This window comes from Panthera pardus, unplaced genomic scaffold (assembly GCF_024362965.1).
Source record: "Panthera pardus isolate Hobbes unplaced genomic scaffold, ASM2436296v1 HiC_scaffold_11, whole genome shotgun sequence".
Taxonomy (NCBI): domain Eukaryota; kingdom Metazoa; phylum Chordata; class Mammalia; order Carnivora; family Felidae; genus Panthera; species Panthera pardus.
In genome coordinates this window covers 47,574,677-47,597,211 of record NW_026526666.1, presented here as the reverse complement: position 1 = coordinate 47,597,211, position 22,535 = coordinate 47,574,677, and the positions used below count along the sequence as shown (strand labels likewise).

The 22,535-nt window shown below is 34.1% G+C and overlaps 1 protein-coding gene across 1 annotated transcript in view; it reads right to left on the bottom strand.

Moving 5' to 3' along the window:
* The window catches only part of NEGR1 (neuronal growth regulator 1), an 843,544-nt gene that overhangs the window by 256,926 nt on the left and 564,083 nt on the right, over positions 1 to 22,535 (bottom strand). The window contains exon 4 of the mRNA XM_019448884.2: positions 20,700 to 20,831. Coding sequence (XP_019304429.1) covers positions 20,700 to 20,831 — 132 coding nt within the window. The remainder of the gene's footprint in view (positions 1 to 20,699; positions 20,832 to 22,535) is intronic.

Sequence of the window (22,535 nt, the reverse complement as noted above, 5' to 3'; positions counted from 1 at the left end):
AATAGATTAAAAAGTAAAATAACTTTACTCACTATTTTCCCCTTATAAATTATGAAGGGAGAAAAGGTAGAAGAGCGACTTGGAAGAGTTCTGAAGGAATGAAGACATTCCTACCAAACATCTGTTAGAATGTAAATTATAAATGTTATGACTGGCAAGTACCAAGCACAGGTAGCTCACTTTGCAGATTTTCACTGGATAGAGTATAAGCAGCAATTCAAAGCTTTGGCTTTCCAATCAGAGAGGTATCACACGTTCCTTTTTATGCAGTGTATGACTATGTGTAGGTTACTTAAAATTCTCAGAACTTTGTTTCCTGCATCTGTAAAATGGAGATAATGATATTTTCCCCCTTGGATTGTTGCAAAGAGTAAATGAGATAATGTATGGAGAACGTTTAGCTACAGGCTGGTACATTGTTAGCTGTCTGTAATGGTGGTCATCATTCTGCCCTGCATGTTTGCATGGCAGACCCTGTTTTCAATTTCTACCCTCCCTGATTCATTGATGGTGATGGGAGCCACTTTGTTCCCACAATCTGGTCCCTGGATTGGATAAAATCGTAACTCACTACCACCCAGGCAGCATTATCTTCACTGCATGCTTTTTAATGATTAACAATCAATTACAATATCATCCTCTAAATCCAATCCGCAGCACTGTCAAATGATTATGTACTATAATTAAATTAATGATATTGAACTTTAATTTTAGTTGCATGGCTGCTTTTATTTGATGTCTGCAGTACTCTCATTGAGTGAACATGGGGTTCTGGTGTGAAGTGGTATTTATTTTACAGATACAAAAAAGTAAATCCTTAATATAATTTTTAAAATAACCACAAATAGAAATATTTCCACATGAGCCCATTTGGAGGTTCACATTTGCTATTCATTAATTTAGGATTTGGCAATTTAACATAAATTAAAATAAAAGCCTGTTTCACGGAGCATGTGTCTCATTCTTCACTGTCTCAGCATGACCACACTGATTCTGGTGTTTAGTAATGTCCTTAAACGTAATTTACAAATGAGAAAGTTAGTGGGGCTGGCGTAATGTATGTATAACCTGCAGTCTAGCTTCCTATGACATTAAAATCTTGTTAATCTGAGACTCAAGTTGTGAAGGAAAAAATCAAGATTATCAAGCATAAATCAACATTTGCTTTATAAAATGTAATGGAAAAATGCTAATAAGATTTACTGGTAACAGGAAATTGGATTATAACTTATCTATTTTAAGTCCATTTGAAAATTGGCCTCAAAAAATTTGTCTTGATATGGATTGAGCCCCAGATTCTATTACATTTTTTTTCACAGAGCACAAGCAGATGCTTATTGATAGATTTGTAAAGCATAGTAATAAAAGGAAAAGAATGCACACACCTCTAAAACAATTTATGTAAACAAGTGATGAAAAATGTACACATTATTATATTTATACTATGAGGAAAGATAGGGGACTGGTTGTTTACATCTAGTTAAAAGTAATCAAAAGGGGATAAAAGTAATTTAAACAAGATACTTTTCTTATGCGTATTTGGAATGCTGAGCAGCTATGATAAATGGTTAAATGAATATTCATATTAAAAGCTTTTCTTTCTACTATATTTTATAGAAGCTTAGCATCTATTTCATCAGTCAATTACATGGCGTGGTAAGAATGTGATTTGTTCTATAACAAAATTGGTACATGCAGGAACTAATGAAGTGTTTATTCAAAATTTATCTTCAGTGCTTAACTCTGAATGCATTCTAAGTGACTGACCAACAATTTAATAAGGTCCTCTTACAAAGTGATTGTCAGGTCTACCCAGAGCAAGTCTAGTGTAATGCCCACATCAAAGAATTTAATTCATAGAACACTCATGTGGAAATTTCCTTCTACTATGAACATGATGCCAGGAAGGTGCCGTTTTTGTCTTATTTGTTGAACATTTTATTCAACAGTTATTTACTGGGTGCCAGGTACAACACTGAGGGCAGAGTAGAAACTGGAACATCAGTAGGAAGGCAGAAAAGAAAGCCTTCAAGACGGTGTGTTCAGACATTCGGAGTTAAGAACCCATGGTTAATTCAGGAAATTGTGCCTCTGAATGGGTGAGACATCATACTAAGAATAAGGAACAGGGTCCGAAAAAATACTGAGCAAACAGGCAGAAGTCAGATCAAGAAGAAGCTAGTATGTTATGTCAAGGGATTGCCACAATCCTAAAGGAATGGTAAGCCGCATAAGAATCTTAAGCAGGATGGTGACAATATCAGATTTGTATTTTGTAAAGATACTGTGGAAGCTATATGGAAAAACCTGGAAATCAAATAGATCTTTCTGCTGCAATTTTTGCCCATTAGGTTGTTTTTGGTCTGTCTACTCTATTTAGTGCTCTATTTATCTTTCCTTCCATCAAAACCAACTGCTTAAATTATAATAAGGTTATACTACCAGTTTGTTTTCTTCTTTAGGATTATCTTGCATCTTCTTGGCTTCTTGCTTCCCCATGTCAATATGAAAATCAGCTTATCAAGTTTTGACAAATATCTGTTGGGAACTCAATTGGAATTGCATTTGAGAACAAGTAACATGTTCACTACATTTATAATATGGAGTTTTCAGATTCAAATATACACCAGACCAGTCTATTCATTTAAAGTCTCTTAAATGCCTTTCAATAAAATTTGTAATATTTTCCATGAAAGGTTTACATATTTGTCTCTAAATTTTATATATGTTTGCAATTATAAATGAATTTTTGAAATAATTAGTTTCTGGGGTGCCTTTGTGGCTCAGTCGGTTAAGAATCCAACTCTTGATTTCGGCTCAGGTCACCATCTCACAGTTCATGGGTTTGAGCCCCACGTTGGGCTCTGCACTGATAGTGCTAAGCCTGATGGGATAGTCTTATCCCCCTGCACATGCACACTCTCTCACTCTCAGAATAAATAAACTTTAAAAAAAATTGTAAAAATTAAAAAAATTAGTCTGATGTTGATGGATCATTCATATCATTAATAAAATCTTATGTGAATCATTTTCATACAGATTCTTTTAACTTGACAATGTAGAATATGCTATTATTTACAAATAAAAGTAATTTGTTAGAGTTTCTTTTTTCCTTTAAAGTTCTTACATCTTTCATTTCTTTGTATTTTGTACTGCAACAATAAAAAACTACTGAAATGTTGAGTATAGGTTTTGCCAATCAAACCCTTTTCTGATCTGATTTTTCAATAATACAATGCTTGATGTAAAAATTTTGTACATGCCTCTCATCAGGTTAACTAAGTCCCCTTCTCTTCATAGTTTACTAAGAGTTTACCTAGTAAATACATGTTGAATTTTATTGACCTTTTTTTCCCTTGAATCTTTTATTTTTATTTATTTATTTATTTTTTTAAGTTTATTTATTTTTGAGACAGAGAGAGACAGAGCATGAACGGGGGAGGGTCAGAGAGAGCGGGAGACACAGAATCGGAAGCAGGCTCCAGGCTCTGAGCCATCAGCCCAGAGCCAGATGCAGGGCTCGAACTCACGGACTGCGAGATCGTGACCTGAGCCAAAGTCGGACGCTTAACCGACTGAGCCACCCAGGCGCCCCCCTTTGAATCTTTTAAAATGATCTTATGGTTTTCAATCTTTTTCAATAATTTTGAAAAAGTTCCAGGCCATTTTTTAATATCGCTTATTCCCACTTCCCCAGTTTCTGTAACATATCTTTATGGATTATATATCTTTTAAACATTACACTGTATTCCCCGTATCTTTTACTTAAATTCTATCATTGGGTATTTCTGAATTATATAATTTCTCCAGATTTTTTTTCCATTTCACTAATTTTCTCCTTAGCTATATATAACCCATTTATCTGGTTGTGGCGTTTTTAATTGTAATTATTCTAATTTTCATATCTGGAAGTTCTGTGAGATTTTTATTCAAAATTGCTTATTTCTTCCTCATTTCCAAGCTTCACTTTTGCTTATTTTGATTTACATTTCTGAAATTCAGTATCTGAAACTTCTTCAAATTTATTTTCTTTATGTTCCTTCTCTTCTAGTCGTCCTTATTTCAATTCATTTTAGGGCTCAGCATTTATTTTTTATTTCATTCAATTACCGTGATGCATTTTAAAACATGCATTTGAAATTTTCTCTAGCATTTTAGTTGTTTCAGTCTAGAGGGTTGCTCCTGGCTATCTGACCTGCTATACTTCTAGCAGGGAAAATCTCCCTCAGATTTAATTTTTTTAACTTCTCATACTGATCATTTACTTAATTTGCTAGCATTCTTTCCTCCCCCCACCCCTTTTTAAAAGCTATTAAAGTTATAAAGTTGCTTCTGAGTATAGTTTTCCTTGAATCTGGTCTGTTTTGCTATATAGTTACTTGTCCTTGCTATTTTTTATATAGGCACCAAAAAGAAATTATTTATGACTTTTTTTTCAGAAGTTTGGAATCTTGTCATTGTGGTTTGAAGATTTAAACATTTGTTATAGAAGTTGGATCAGAAAATATGACCTATACAATTACTGCTCTGGGAGATGTATTGAGAATTTTTATGGCCAGATAAATAAACACTATTTATAAAAAATTCTGTTGCTGCTCTGGAACATAGCTTGTTCTTTGAGGGTGCACAATGTATGTAATATGTGCATTAACTCAACATCATTAATATTATCTTTAAAATTCTTTATTTTCTTATTCATTTCTACATGGTGTGGCAACTTTCAAATAAAAGTTTCTCCAAGCGTTTGTAAATTTCTAAATATTTCCTATGTTTTTTAAGACAATGATATCTATGTGTATGCATACATATACATCTCTATATTTGTGTACACACTTATTTTTATAGACATGTAAATATATACATTAACATGTGTATTCTATATTATTTGACTTATACAGATTCTTTACTAGTCTGGCTTGTTAGGGGGGATGTCCATTTTTCTGGCCTCATAGTTCTATTTGGCAGGGCTTTTGCTCCATTAATACTCCTGGCCTGCCACACCATTCCCATGGAAGGAAGGGTGAGCTAATGGAACATTGGATTGGAGGATGGACTTAATCATGTTCTGTTACTTCCCAAAAAACCCATTCATTCTTGCCCATACTGTAGATAACAAGGGTAAGCTTTCCATTTGTCAAGCCCCTGAATGTTTCTCTCAGTTCCAAACTCATGAGGGAAACTTATTAGAGTACGCACTGCACTCCCTCAAAATTAGTATTTTAAAATTACTTTAATTCTCTGTTCATTTCCTTTCATTTGCTTTAAGAAAACTTTATCTACTCTTTAAGTTAATTTTTTTGTTATTTTGCTTTAGATTTGCCTTATGTAAACAATATATCATTGCTTATTGTATTAACATATAATAAATACTCATGTTTTTAAATGTGAACTTAATACTATTTTCCCTTTGATAGAATTATCATATTAATCATATTACTTATTATAACTGATACTTTCATTTGCTCTTTTCTTTTCTGTGAGTTAAAATTATTATGCTTTTGGATTTCCCTTCCTATTTTACTGTGTGGGAGAGATTTACACTCATGTTTCCTGCATGTATTTTTTTATTGGGGTTTACTTTTAGTCTTCAGCAATATTACTTATGTTTCTCAGATTAAATAATTAAATGTCACTTGCTCTGACAAATGATAGATAGCATCAACATGTTTTCCTGCTGTCTGTGTGTCCTCTTACCTCCCTAGCTATTCTACTCTCCATTTTTCCATTCACCTCAATGTTGCTGTCAATTCCTGTTGTTTAGAGGGTATAATCTCAGTTTTCATAGATTTGAATGCAAAATATTTGGAAGGAATTTATGAAATATTGTTTATGACATTGTGTGGAATTGTTACATCTATACTTAGCTGGTTTCAAAGACAATTGTCAGAATTGTGACCCTATTGTGCTACTAATGTTAAACTATCATTGCAAGCTGCACAAACCTGTGGAGGGTATATTCACCTATGTAGTCACTCCTAAACAATATATTATTTTTAGCTTATTTTTGAACTTTATATCAAAAATCTCATGTTCTACATCTTTCCTATTTTTTTCTTTAGTTTAATACTACATTTTTGTGACTCATCTAGACTGATTTGTGTATATATATATATATATATACGTCTATTATAGTGTTGATGAGCAATTTAGTATTTAAAAAAAAATTAATGTTTATTTATTTTTGAGAGAGACAGAGACAGTGTGAACAGGGGAGGGGCAGAGAGAGGGAGACACAGAATCCGAAACAGGCTCCAGGCTCTGAGCTATCAGCCCAGAGCCCGACACGGGGCTCTAACTCACAACCCATGAGATTGTGACCTGAGCCGAAGTCGGATGCTTAACCGACTGAGCCCCCAGGCACCGTAAGAACAATTTAGTATTGATGAACATTTGAGTTGTTTTTTTGTTGCTATTATAAAGAACGTCTCTACATTATTTGCAAAACATTCTTGTACACAGCCTCTGATTCACATGTATGCATATGCAGGGATTATACCTCAGATGAAAACTGCCATGTCATAGGGTATGACTATGATCAACTTTGTAAGTGATATAAAATTGTTTCCCCAAGTTATTGTTCCAATTTACATTCCTCAGCAGTATGTGAAAGTTCTTTTTATACTACATTCTCACAAAAACAGTTTAAAATGCATATTGTTACTAATCTGTTCATGTGAAATTATATGTGGTTATGGTTTTAATTTGTATTTCCATCATAACAAAAATGACATTGGACATCTTATTATATGTTTATGAACCACTAGACTTTCCTCTGCTGTGAAGTAAGTGCCTATCATGTATCCATTCACACATTATGGGATTTCTTGATTGTTTTTAATAGATGTTCTTCGGATTTTCTATATATTTAATCTTTGTTGGCTTTATGTATTTGAATACCTTTCTCAGTTTGTGGCTTGTCTTTTTCTCTCTTTCATAAAAGAAATTGTTAATTTTAATGTGATATGAAATATGTCATTGTCCTTATAGTTTCATTTTCCTGTTTAGCCTAACGAAAATTTCCCTACCAAGGGTAGGATAGATAGTCTCCTACATTGTCTTTTAGAGGTTTTTAATGATTTGCCTTTCATAATCACATCCTCGATTTATCTGGAATCGATTTTGTTTATGTTGTGAGGTAGAATTTCATTTCCTTTGGTTTTTATTTATGAAAACTAATTGCTCCCAAACCATTCATTTAAAGGTTTATTTTTCTCCCTACTGATCTGCAATGTCTTCTCTTTCATATATCAGAATTCTACATATGCATGGATCTGTTAGAAGGGTCTCCATTTTGCTTTAGTTGTATATTTGTCTGTTGTACTAATTTGACTATTGCTGCGCTGTTTCATATCTTGTATAAAACTATACATAGCATCATGTACATATAGTTATATACATAGAAAACATATATAGCCATAATATATTTTGATATTTGGTAGTGCATAGTGCCCACCTGATTTGATTTTTTTCTTTAGAAGTTTTTTATATTTTCAATGTAAATTTTACAGTTAGCTTGTGAAGTTTCATGAACAATTGAGCTAGATTTGTATTCAAATTCTAATGAGCCTGTGTTTTGAGGGTAAAGACATCTCTAAAACATCTCTGAGTATGTTATGCCTTTCTGTTTCATTAGGTCTTTAATATGTTTAAATAATTTATATGTATATTGTGTTAGATTTATCCTCAATACATTATATTTTGTTGATATTCTAAGTGTTATTATTTTCCCAATTGGATTTGCTGTTTTTGCTGGGTTATAGCAACGTGCTTTAATGTAGTATATTGATTTTATATCTATCCATCATGATAAACTCTTATTTATTCTATTAATTTATCTGTACATCCTTCTGAATTTGGTACATAGGTGATGACATTATCTTGGGATAATGCCATTTTTATTTTTTCTCATCAAATACTTCTACATCTAATTTTTTCCTGGACTTATTGTCCTAGCCTGGCTAGGAAAAATAATGAAAGGGACCATCCTTGTCTTAGCTGATTTTAAAGGACATGTATTTACATTTCATTCATGTGTATGATACTTGTTGTAGCTTTTTATAGGTGTCCTTTGTCAGCTAAATGTATTTCCAGTTTGATAAGATATTTCATAAAAAAATGGATAAGATCATATTCTTCAATTCCTGTTTTATATGTTTGAGTATATTAACATTGTTACTGTTCTATTTGGGATATTTCCAATATTTGTATTATCTTATACGGTAGTTTGTTATTTATCTCTTGATGGCTTGCTTTCTCTTTTGTGCACTGGATTTTGGGTTGAGAATTCATGTGTCCTGAGCACCACTTATGGAAAATTTTTGAGGCCTGTATTTAAACTGTTTTCTACAGAGAATATTGCTTTTTCCTCTGTTAGGCGTTTAAGGGGCCAGTCACCCTAGACCTACTTTACACTAAATTTTTGACTTGACATGTCTTATACTCTACAGGGAGTGCTAATCCAGCCCCAAATCTACATGAGAGAAATTTGTGATAGGAATTCTCAGAAATCATTTTCTTTCCTGTAACTGTTCTTTCTTGCCCCATCACCCTGTGTCAAGATCGGACTGGAATAGCAGGATCAGCTTTTTGTTTATTTGTGTCCTCTTTTACACCTGAGTGGGTCAGCCTTTCACTGCCATATTTTTATGACAGGAGGGTGTCACTAATGTGAGTTCCCATACCAAATAGGGGCCTCGCCTTTGTATCCAGACTCCTAGGATTGGTAAAATCCAACATAAGGTAAAATCAGATTCAATACTTTCAGAGAGTAGCAGGTCAGGGCACCCTGCCCCATAGAGTAGCAGTTTTTGTTACTTTCAGACTTCCAATTTGTGTTTTTTATATTGCTACAAGCTTTGCCATGCTGGAAATGACATATGATCACATTCTATCCAGCTTCTGGCAATTTTAAATGTTTAATACTAGGAGGGGTTTTTCTACACCTCTGGCACGGTTGAAGGTAGGGCATAACATGTCACCAGCTTTCTTTGCATCAAAATTGGTCATCTTGAAAATGTATCTTACTCTTTTCCCTCTTGTCCCTTCATTTCAGCCTTTTCTCTCTTTATAATTTTGCAATACCATTTTTGTGGAGGAAATGTCTTCTTGTTTCATATTAAATATGTTAAAAACATTTTGTAACATTTTCTCCCTTTTGCTGTAGCCAGTCATTTAAATAATATATTCATCTTCAAGTTTTATTTTTAAATGTGCTCTTTTTTTCTTCTTGTTCTAGTGCATATTTGAGTATTCGCTTAACTTCCCCACCCCACCCCCAACTGCTGATCTCTTAACTGTGTGAAGTTCTGATTTGATTTGAAGTGATGCTACCCAGCACACATATATATAGTTTGTAAATACTTCACTAGTTGTCTTCCTGATTTCTAATTGGATGCATTTCTAATTGGATGCCAAGGTGCAGAGTATGTCTATGGTCACAGCACGTGACTTGCCCTGAGCTTCAGAGTCCTTTTGACATCCACAAAGAACAGTTGAAGAGTTTGCAAAACCAGTATGTTCACAAATATGAAACAGCATTAACAGATGGAACATTTGTGAACTTCACCTAATTACTGATACACCCCACCCCCATCCATGTAAATGTACAGTAGCTGGTTGCACTAAATGTGGAAACAGTCTCAATATCTGTTCTAGGCTACAGAATGTTGATTTCTTTAGACCAGGAAGAAAGTATCATTTATTGCACAAAAGAACATGCCTTAAGCTAATGTTTCATTGTGTTGTATGAAAACTTAAAAATGTATCCAAATTCTTTTATTTTTAATTTTTTTAATGTTTATTTATTTTTGAGAGAGAGAGAGAGAGAGAGAGAGAGAGCAAGCAGAGGAGGAGCAGAGAGAGAGGGACATACAGAATTGGAAGCAATCTCCAATCAGCACAGAGCCCGACGCAGGGCTCGAACTCACCAGCCGTGAAATCGTGACCTGAGCCAAAGGTGGACGCTTAACCAACTGAGCCCCCCAGGAGCCCCCCAATTTATCCAAATTCTTAACTCTAACTCTGAAACAAGTGGGAACTGGGCATAAGATATTAATTGCCACCGAACCACTTTTAAGTTTTTGAGAAACTGAATGAACAATGATCTCATGGCTGTAAGAGCAGAGCAGTGAATCTTAAACATGAAACACAGAGTATACTAAATAAACCTTTATCCTCTTTCATTTTATCTATAAAACCCATAATTGCTTATGTCCCCAGCACTATGGTGGCTTTTTCTTTTCTTTTCTTTTCTTTTTTTTTTTTTTTTTGGTTTTGTTTTTATTTGCTTGTTTTTCTTGCACGGCTGTTACCTGTACTATGTAGCAGTAAGCAGACAGGCTGCATGACACTGAGACTTCATTACATTCACTATGAATCAAAAGCTCTTATTTCAGACAATATATGAACAAACTCACTTTGAGTGCAGCCTCATTCTTCAGGATTATTTATTGTGATTGTTTTATCTATTCACCGAGAATCCTAATTTTCTTGGTTCTTCCCTGTATTTCACTGTCACCCATTCTGACAGCTAGCACCTGTGCATATTCTGGTTATTCAAGTCTCTCCCTTATGAAACACAGCGATCCTGTCTCCTTACCCTTCAGACTAGACTATCTTCCTGAAAGTCTCTGGAGTTTACACAGTTTACTGAAAATAATTAAATTCTGTTTTGATTTACATGGAGTCAGGATAAAATAATAAAATAACCACAGACCTAGAATCAGGATTTCAGGATTCCATTCTGAGTACTTCTATAAATCCTATGATCTAATTTCCAAAGCTATCTGAATCCAAAAGCACATAGCCATAAGATGGGTGAATCAGGGAGATTTTTCAATTATTGTCAGCTACAGAATTCCGTGAGCTTATTCATTCATACATTCAAACAGACATTTATTATCAGGCACTGTGCTAGGTGTTAGGAGTAATAATAATGTACATTAAGCCTTGTCATGTATTAACTGGGTTAATCCTAATACTCCCCATTTAATAGTTGGAGATACTGACATACACAGAACTTAATAATTTGACCAAGCTCACACAGTAGTAATAAGTGGCAGAGCTAGGATTCAAATCAAGGGTAACCAGTCCCAGAGATTATCCTTGTAACCACTGTGCTGCACTACCCGGAGCACAAAGTTGAGTAAGAGGAGTTTCCCTCCGCAAAGAGCTCACAGGCCACAGAGAAAGGTAGATACATAGACATAGTACTGTGACAAATGCGACACACCAATACTTACAATACAAAAGTTGTTTGCCTTGACCTACCCACTTTGTTGTTTTACATGTAACACTTAATCCTCAGAACAAATCTTCAAGGCAGGTATAATTATCTTGTATTTTTATGTAAGGAAACTGCCCCAGGGAGGTTAACTAATTTTCCAAATACTCCAAAGTGACTGAGCTGGGATTAGAAATCATGTTTGTGTAATTCTAAATCCTATTTTTGCTACCCTCTGTCACGCTCCATTGCATAAACAGAATCCTTACTTTAAAATTCTCTAAAGTTCATTTCTCTATTGTTATACTTATTCTTTCCACAAAATTAAAATTTTATTTTTTTTAAATGTTTTTATTTATCTTTGAGAGACAGAGCACGAGTGAGAGAGGGGCAGAGAGACAGGAGGCAGAATCTGAAGCAGGCTCCAGGCTCTGAGCTGTCAGCATAGAGCCTGTCGCGGGGCTGGAACTCACAAACTGCAAGATCATGACCTGAGCCAAAGTCGGATGGTTAACCAACTGAGCCACCCAGATGCTCCCACAAAATTTAAATTTTAAAGTAAAAAAAAAAAAAGTTTGCCCAAATTTGACAACAGTGTAAGAGAGAACAAAATTATCATCCTTCATAACTTTTCAAAGAATTCACAAAGTAAAATAATGAGATTATCTAGAATCATTTGACCCTGAAGCCAAACAGTTGCTTTTAGCCTTTGCTTTTTGCCTGCCAGGAATTGAATCCATACAGTCCCCAAAATTTGGATACTTGGATCAGAGAAATACATCAGAACCTAAGAATTAGAGGATGTCATAGCGATAATTCCCTTATTTTACAAAAAGGGGAATCAACAGCTATAAGTTTATATTCTTTGTTCAAAGTTGTACGATTAGTTAAGTAATTGAGTTAAAAATAGAATTCAGGTCTTCTGCCTTTCTGTCTCATACTCATTACCCTGTAATCTCCAAACATATATGTGAATTTTCAAAAAAATTATACATGTATAGGTAATAAAATATAGACTGAATAATTGAGTATGGGGAGTGTTATTCAGGAATCTGTATGTTTAAAATGTTTCAATGATGATGAAATACGATTCATTGATAATTCCCATTATACACATGAGAAGTTCTTTCAAAAATTGGTTTATTAGCATTATGTGTATGGGTAGAAATAAGGGGAAAGAGAGGGGAGGAAACGAAAAAGTAAAAACAAAGATAATGAGAAAGAGCAGTAATGGGTGAATGATGATGAGAAAGGGAGAGAGAATGAACACGAAAGAGAAGACGAGAACGAGTGGGTTCAGGAGGCAGAGTACATTCCAATGGGCAAAGGAAGTGTCCCTGGAATTTGGTCCCTATGTTCCATATGTATCTCCCATGACTCTGCTACATACTGCCTTTATGTATCCTATTTATGCCATCCTAATTACTCCTCACAATCACTCCCTTCACACGCATACACACACACACATACACAAAACATACAAATATGTCGAATGACAGACTTAAGAATATTTGACAATTCCTGCAAAGTGGATTTTAATGATATAGAAAAGACCCAAGAACCTTAACAATGTTGCTCCCATTCTATGGATGGTTTTCAGTGTTTGGTTAAAAAGAATTGAATTACATAAATTATTTTGCTTGAATTTGCTCATGAAGTATCCATATCAGCTCATGCTGATAAAGTTGGACTTCAGGTAAATACAGGTCTATAAACTGTAGGTTTGTGCAAGGTTTGAACTTTCAAGATCAGCTTGAAGGATATATTCAGAAGAAGCCACCCTGTAGTTTTCAGAGTTTGGCTTTTGGGGTGGGTATTCCCAGAACGTGAATCTAGACGAGTACGTCGGAGAAATACCCACGTAAGTGTGCGACTTACAGATTTGTTTCTTTCCTGGTGTTTGCCATGGATCGTTTTCAACCTAGAGCATTTACATCCTATTAGAAATTGCTTTCTTACAGGTGGCTGATAGTCAAACTCTATTATACCTATTATTGTATGTATATAGAAATATATTTTTTGAAGTGATAAATGCCAACTTAGAAATAACTGTACCTATTATTTTATGTATATAGAAATATATTTTTTGAAGTGATAAAATGCCAACTTAGAAATAACTGTAAACAAAACAAAATAAACAGACTCCCATCTAGCAAAAACTTTTGCTCATGTATTAAAACAAGGGAATTGTTTCATCTTTCACTTTCAAAAAAAAAAAGAGGAATAATAAAAATAGGCACAGTTGCTTACTGCAGACGCATTTTGATTTTCCATGAACAAAAGGGTAAAAGATCATTCATAGACCCTTAACACTAAAATTCCTTTCAATACTAAGATAAAAGTATGGGAGAATACATTTAAGTTAAATTGGGAAGCACACTTACTAAGTAAAAATAGCCTCATTAAGTAAAAATAGCCTTGGCACACTAGTCATTAATTGAAGTGTATGTCTAAGATTTAAAACAAAGGACCAATTATGCCTCCTTCAATAGAAGAAATCATGTATTCCTTAAGTGCATGTTTAATAACACAGTTTTACTTGAACTGAGGAATTATATAAACCACAAAATTAAATCTGAACTTTTTATGCCATGGAAGTCCCTAGGTGAAAAGAACAGGTTTAATTCTTATACTTTTATGTTATTTTACTGAAGAGAAATGTTTTATTTAAAAATATGGTTTTTTTAAAAAGAATAAAATAAAAATATGTTTTCTGGGTGATTATCCATAGGTTTCTAATATTTAATGTTTGATACTTGATTTGAAGGATTTTTCCTTCAAATATCTTAGCTCCTCTTAAATTTCTTTTAGCTGGAGTTATTATCATTTTAAGCCTTTATTTTTCCCTTGCTATGACAAAATAGAAATAATCCAAGTAAACTCCATAGATGTAGGAAATAAAAATATTTAAATAAATATCTTAATATTCATATATGTATCTCTTAATAGTTCCATCATCTCGAAGTTATTCTTTGATGGTAAAGCTGGATCTATGTCAACCTATGAAAATTCATAAACTCCTATCTAATGGGGCCTTGACTTCTTCCTTCTTAGATACCCACCCTCCTTTATGTTTTCTTTGATGGTCTCCAGCTCACTGCAGCCAACAGACCAAGAAGCGCCTTGTCCCTGAATCCTACGGTGCTAAGCAAATGCGGCTACTCTGTGTGAGACTCCTCTTTCCTTGATTTTCTTTAAAAAAAAATCTGTCAAATTCAATTTTATCCTCAGATTCCATCAGGGTCAAGTCCTCTTAGAAGCCTTCCGTGATACCCTAGGGTTGTATTTGGTGACTTTATGATAACTCGTGTAGTACTCAATGATTGGTTTATCAAAGCACTTGCCACACTATTACAAACTATGTGTCTCTCTTGTCTTTCTGCTTTCCTTGAAGACCAGTATCCCAGGCTTTAAAACCTTGATGGTGTCATGGTAAGCCATAAGTAAATAGGTAAATAAATACATATATTAATGCAGATTTATTGAAGTGCTTCATTATTACTCTAGAAATGGCATACAAACTAGTACTTTATTTAACAGACGACAACAATTGTTTTTTATACTCTGAATTATTTCAGATAAATGTTAATTAGCTTATAATAAAACATAAAGTACAGGATAGTAGCCTAAATCATAAACAAATGTGAAAGATGAGGTAAATGTAAAGTAAAGGTAAGGGCATAAAGTGGAGACAGAAATAAAAACTAATGTGATAATTATGAATTCAAATAACACTCATTTTTCTTCTGGTCCCACAATAGTACCTTATCCATTCCAACTCTGAATGCTGGGATATCCTCTTTATTTGAGGTAATATCTACATGTCTGTCATCTGCAATTTTTTATAGTCTTAAATCCAGGATGTCTGCCTAATTTCCAAGGTTTTGTTGAAAACTTACGAATACACCAAGAAAACTGGCCATTTCCCTAGAAAGCCTCCTCCTCCTCCTCCCTCTCTCCCCAGTGGCCCCCTCATTTCAAGCTTTGATACAATTGTACTAAGTTATACTAATTGGTACATTCTTTCCCACATGTTTAGAGCTAGTTATATTGGAAGATAAAGTGCACATTTGCATAAATGAATATGTATAAGATGCAAAATAATGCACAAATATGTGCCTATGATTTATTGGATGAAAACTTAGTGCACAGTACACCCAAAAATATCTTTAATGTTTGACCATAGGAATAATACTAAATTCTATTTTACTATAAATTGTGTGTGCAAAATAATTTCTGATACCAGATAAATAATCAATATAAAATGACTGTCATGAGTGAAAATTGAAATAATGTCTATGCTTCTTTTTACCTAAATCTGGTTAACTCTATATTTTTTTTTCTGGTTAATTAATACCTCCTTTTGTTCGTGTCTGTTCTGTTCTTGAAAATGAACAAAGGTACTAAATATTTTAATCTCCTCAAATCTCAATATTCTTATCTGTAAAACAAATGGAATTAGTGTTTCCCCTCTTTGGGTGAAAGTACTATATAAATGTCAGATTATCTGTATTAAATCTACCTGAAAACTTTGGTTAAAAAATGGTATTGGAAGTAAATTCCTCAACTTACTATTTACTTACTGTCTTGGGAGAAAAAAAATATAATTGTTCCACAAATATAATATTTTCTTCTTTTGTCTAGTAGAATGACTCACTGGGAAAACATTAATCACTTAAATTCATTCAATCAACTACTAGTTTTTGGAGTCCCTCCTATGGACCAGGTGCTGCTGTATGTGACAAGAACCCATCATTTTACAAAGGAAAGGAGAATCCTTTACTGCATAGAGCTTACATTGTAAAGTAAGTACATACAGAGAGAGAGAGAGAGAGAGAGAGAGAGATTTTTTCAACTACCTACAGTGAGCCAGACACCAGAGATGTATATCACCTCATTTAATATTTACCCAAACCCTGATAATCATATAGTACTGCCCTAAACTACAGAATTGGAAACTGAGACTCAGAGGTAAATTGGTTTCTCAAGATCTGAAATCCCAGTAAATTATACAGCAGGCATTAAAATAAGAAATATCTGAGTATAAGGCCTATATTTTCAAAACAGTTACTACTAACTGAAAGAATACACATAAATAATGGTTGTAGAACAAACAGCTTCTGTCACAAGATCAGAGAACCCTACCCCTTTTACGGATGGCTTTCATTTTGAAGGGTTAGGTCTTTCAGGCTTTCCTGATTTCTAATATCTGGGATTCTGCTTCTCCATAGAGATCTACGTTACTTTATTAGTCTATGATATTTTCTAAATTTTCCAGATTTCTAGATTTAGCTTGCAATGAGTCAACATTGCTGATTTTCTACACTCTAGTCTCTCCTTTCCAAACCAGATCTTCATAGGTTTCTGTTTTTCCCAATTAAGTTGAATCTATGAGCTTTCTGGAACTCATTCATTCTTCTAGTTTTTAATTAACAATAAAAAATACGGGACTAGAGTCTTCTAGGCTGCTCCTAGGAATGGAATAAAGATGCAATTAAAACAGAGAATCTGTTCAACTCTAATCCACTAGTTCCCTCTGGCTTAGCTAATCAACCGGTTTAAAATTTTTTCTTGTTTTGTGTGTGTATGTGTTTTAATATCTCCAGGTCTGGTTATGATAAGGGTCATAATTCCTTTTTATTAGTTTAGGTTTTTTTTAATTTGACAAGAAATATGTATACATACATATATATGTATATACACACACACACGGAAATTTATATATAGATAAATTTATATGTCAATACAAAAAAAAAATAAACGAAAATACAGTTAAAGACAAGGAGAATAATCGCCCACAAAATTCTCCCTACCCAGAAACAAGCTTTTGTGTAGAATCCTAATATCCTAAAAATTTCTTCCTATCTATAGACTTTCTGTAAGTAATTCAAAATTTACTGATTTATTCAATTAATTGACTAATTCAATGTATAAAGTACATTAATTTTGCTAATCATTTCACTAAATTGTTGTTTAATCAAATTGAACAGAAGTCTGCATCAAAGTGCTATAGGTACAAAGTATGTGAGGTGTGGCAAATACGTTACTTATTGTATGTGTGTGATATATATAGTGTGATATATATGGTGATATACATATAGTAATATATACATAGTAAATGTGGCAGACATTTTAGATAAATAGTAAAATATGAAACATTTCTAACTTGAAGAGTACCTAAATCCCTTTCTCAAATTAACTTACCACATAACTGAATCTACCAGAGCTTATGAAAATTTATTACATTTCATCTTGAGCCCCATTTGGGAAAAGGGACAAAGTTTCTCTTCAAATTATAACTCACAAAGCTACTGCAATTCTATATGCACATCATATTGATTAATAACAGTGAAAAGAAGCGCTGCCTTCAACCTGGCACGATTCTATCTTCAGGGAATCCTCAGGTTCAGGAGATGTGCGGTTTCGTGCTGGTAACATAGACCACTGTGCTCAATTTGGGGATTTGACAAACTAAAGTTTATTCAGTAGGCTTCTTTGGCTAATTTCCTTTGGGAAATCAGCTCAGTAAAATCCATAGATAGTGCTCAAATTTTGACTTTTAAAGGGACAAATTCACAAAATTAACACTTTTCAAACCTCTTCATAACCAGAAACGTATGTGGGTATGCCCTGACAGACCTATACGACTTAGAAATCGCTGGTATATGTGACATAACTGTTCCAAGGTAAGGCAAAACTTAGGTCTTGAACAGAACTCTGAACACAACTCATCTCTTACATAAACTCTTGGTCCCACAGATGTACATCGAATTGATCAATCAGTATTAAACACAATTTTTCATAGCACATTTAGGAAAAGGTAAGCTCTCAAAGGTATAATTTAGAAAGGAACAGAAGACAAAACTGATTGTTGAAAATCATTAAAAAGTCTTTTGAGTCCATTTTTAAAAAAGATATGAGCTATGTTAATATTATGTTGGCACCAATATTTCCATTTATGACCGTACTTTAACTGAAATTAATTCTTTAAGAAGATAGTCTGTAGTTATAACTTAAAAAACACCTCCTTAACTTTTTTTTTTCCTACTTTCTTCTTTTCCTTCCTGTTCTCCTTCTAAAATTAAATTAACGGTGATTAACAAAGTCTTCTTCCCTACCTATTATAACGGCAGCAAGCAAACTTCTGCCCTTTGCTGCAGAGGGAGAAATTCTTCCGTGTCTATTCTTCCGTGTCTGCACCCCACAAACCTACTGAAGCATCCTTTTTGGCTGATGGAACATCTCTAAGCCTCTGCTTCAAACTTTCTTGCTCCTGTCCCGTGTTGAAAAACTATTCTCCATAAGTTACTTGTGTTTCTGCACATCTTGGAAGCAGAGACAATGAATGCTTTTGTTCTTCAGTATCATTTCAAGAATGCTTGTACAGTGAACAATCGTGAAAGACAGAAGTAGTTCTCCCTATGGAGCAAACAGCAGGTTTGTTTACAGTCCAGGATAATAAAGATAATTTCTCCCTCTGCAGCAAAGGGCAGAGGTTTGCTTGCTGCCATTATAAAAAAATCAAGTTTCCTAAGCTCAGGGAGCTTCAGCTATGACATAAACCCACTGCGTGTGTACGTGTCACCTGGCCGTCATCATATCACCCTGTAGTAACTGGAGCATGGGGAACTAATGCAAAAAATGACAATACTCTGGCTACTGTTATTACTGTGAGTAATAAACTGCCCTTTGTTTTCTGCCAGCGTCCGTGAAATTGTGGCCAATTTTTCACAGTTCTTGACATCTTGTTTCCCCAGTTTCTGTCCTTCTGCTTTATAAGATCTTCTCCACCCAGATCCCTTAGATGATGACTAATTTGGTTGGTATATCTTTCTTTCAATTCAGTTTCTCTCCACATTTCTGCCGCCTTAGTTGACCTTTCTGTCTAAGGTTCCCACTTCTCCAGGAAAAAAGAAGATCTGATTTAATGATAAGTGAGAATAAATTAAAGGCAGAGGGACAAAAAGGATGAAAGAGAAAGTACGAATACAAAGGAAAGTGTAGGTTATACATGGACTATGGGCCCATGAGAACCCATACGACAGCTGGGTTTTCAATTCTACTCCAATTTGAGACATCACTGTAGAGACCGATTATGTCTGGGGGCTGAGGAGCTGCATTACTGGGTGGGGTGCCCGTTCAGATAAATACAGTTAGTGATAAAATAATCATTATTTCTTCCTTCAGAGAGTTCCAGAGGAATGAGCAGTAGCTCTACATGTAGAAATTTACTAAATGTAGATTTCCAAGTCATGTACCCCACAGATTTTGATTCAGTTGAGTTGAGTGGGGCCCCCAAATTTTTCATTTTCAGTGAGTTTTTTGGTGAATCTGCTAAAGTTTGTCTACAGAACATTCTATGAGAAACTCTGCCCCAGACACTGCCTCTTGATCTGGTATTACGCCTATTTTCTCAGTCTCAAAGAGATAGTTCAATCCCAAATATATAGATTAGTCAGTGACAAATGTTAGTTGATGGCAGTGATTTGCCCTGGCAGACACTCAATTGCCAGGTGTGTTTTGATAGTTATTTTTTGGCTCATGAAATTGAAAGATTCACATTAATATGAAAAAAAACCTGCTTAAAGTGTTTTAGATTATATTTGGAATGATTCCTTCTTTTAATGAGGTATACATTATTAACAATGGCTATATCCAGAAGAGTGTATACATAGAATAAAAAAAAAAAAAAAAGGAAGCTGTAACTTATCAATACCTTTGGTAAATACTATTATGCCAAAAGTATTTTATTTGAGTAATTTAAATAATGTAAAAATTTTTGAAGGACTAAGGGGGTATTTTAGAAACATACAGGCTATTTCAGTTATCACTATTGAGATCATAAGATATAAAATAGGATATTAGTGAAAAATATCTTAATCATTGTTTGAGATGCATTTAGAGAGGGTGTACCATGGCATTGGTAGTTCTGCAGGTATTTCTTAATATCCTAACTTCCTACTAATGATACACTCGGGAACATTCTTTATTCATTTTCTCAATATTTTTCAAACGAAATAGAATTAAATGACCCAAGTAATCGAAGTATCAAAGCACTAGCTCTTCTCTTTGAGTACAGACCAACATACTTAATTTCCATTGGGTTTGATTGGGAGTTTCTTGCTTCAATTTAACCAGAATACACCCAGGTGAAGCTCACGAGAAAGAAGAAAATGCCATGTGTCTACAGTACTCTAGATATAAAGGTACCATACTTTACAATGCCGGAGACTACCATGATATTGGAAATGTTTCCATCTGTACATCAAACTGAATTATCGTGGGATTACTTGGGACAACTAATGTTACATAAAACAATTTGGTCAATCTTCTAACATGTCCACAGTTTCACTGTCAATAGGTGGTCTTTATCAATAACAGCACCTCTTAAAAAAACAGCAACATAAATTTCAGACAGTGTATTTCAGATGTTTATCTTTTCTTGAAAGTTATGCTGATAAAAGATGACAGGACTTACAGTTTACGACAACTTTTACTTTTTTCACATCTGGGAATGACACATCATTTTCCGCACTGCATTCGTATTCTCCAGCCTGGTCCCTTGTAATTCCATAAATGTCCAAATATTGTCCATTTTCAAATGGTTTTGCTACAAGAAAAAAAGTACAGCATGTTTAATTATAGCCGCCTGAGGCTTCATTCAAATAAAATAACAATCTCATGTCTTCCTATTAGATACTGCTGACAAAACAATCCCAAGTGAAACTGGGGAATTATTAAACCCTTTGTTCTCCTATGTTCAGAGGAAAAGTCAGAGAAAAAAGCAGAAACTGAACAAGGGATACTATAACAACTGTTTCCCCAGAACAGGATATACATGTGTTCTTTTTAATTGATTGTGGTCTCCTAACCTCGTCACACATCAAATAGAGCTCTGCACATTTCTGTAATTGAGTTCAACAACCTTCTAGCAGTGTAGATGAAATTCACTAATATGGCTTGGTACATATTGACTTTTATACAGTGTAAGCTAGCATCTTGACACTTAACCTAACTAAATGTTGCTTTTCTTTTGGGGAAATTTCATACTCATTCCCAAGGTTTCAAGCCAGATGGCTTGATAAGAGTATAGAAATACCTTAAACCATTGCCACATTTCAGTTTCCCAAAATTACTATTTTTTTACGAGAGGCACACTGCATATGCTATATATAACTGATATGATAAACCTCAGAAACAAGATATGATTCTCAAACTAAGGGTTAGGTAGTTATAAAAACTAAATTAGCTTTATTTTTTAATATTCTAGGAAAAACATACTTATTTGACTAAAAATAGCACTAGAGTAAAAATATAAAGACATAATCACAGATAAATATGCAAATGAATTAAATTTGAAAAAAAATACTCTTTTTTGAAATAATAGAATTTGTATTTGTTTGAAAGCAGAGACTCTTCAGGCAGGAAGGATCCTGATTATCAGAGATACGCAGGGGAAGAATGGGCCTCTGTGAATTTCCAGAGGGGGGTCTCTTCTCCCTCCTTACACAGGTCTTGAAAGATCACATTTCACTGCATACCAAAGAGAATTGGAAAATCCCATTAAATGGTCTGTTTTGAAGAGTCAACCTTATTTTTGTTTCCACCTTACTCTCTTGCCAAAACTACTATAAAGCTGTAGAAGTTAGAAAACTAGTAAGAAGATTCAGTTTTATAGGAATAAAGTATTATGAAACTTAGGTATGGTGCTCCAAATCAAAAATCTTTATCAATTAACAAAAATGTTTTTCCTGTGGGCTTCCTTCTCTGGGCCTATATTAGTCACTAAACTGCTTGCCATCAGGTAAATATGACTTGGTTAATTGAAACCTGTAGTGTTTAGAATACATATGATTAAGTAATTTCTCCATTTATCTGGCTGACCCTAAGTTGTACACAGGAAAGAGTTATACTTCTAAGATGATAGTTGGCTGATATGCTATTTCAGGTATGCCGAGGTGAGTTTACAAAAGCAGCATGTGTCTTCGAATCCATATTCTTAAAATCTGATTTTATAAGTATTTTTTAGCTCAACCTAATGCCCTTGTATGACTCCATCCACTAATATAATATTTTCTATTCCTTCCTTTTTATCTTATTTTCACCCTTACAATGAAGATAATCTAGGTTTAAATGTGTCTATAAAAACTATTGAAACATAGGGAGGACAAAATCCTTATTCACATTCAAGAATTTTTTTTCTTTTTTTTAAAGCTTTTTTAATCTTTATTTTTGAGAGAGAGAGAGGGAGATGGAGGGAGACAGAGTGTGAGTGGGAGAGGGGAGAGAGAGAGGGAGACACAGAATCGGAAGC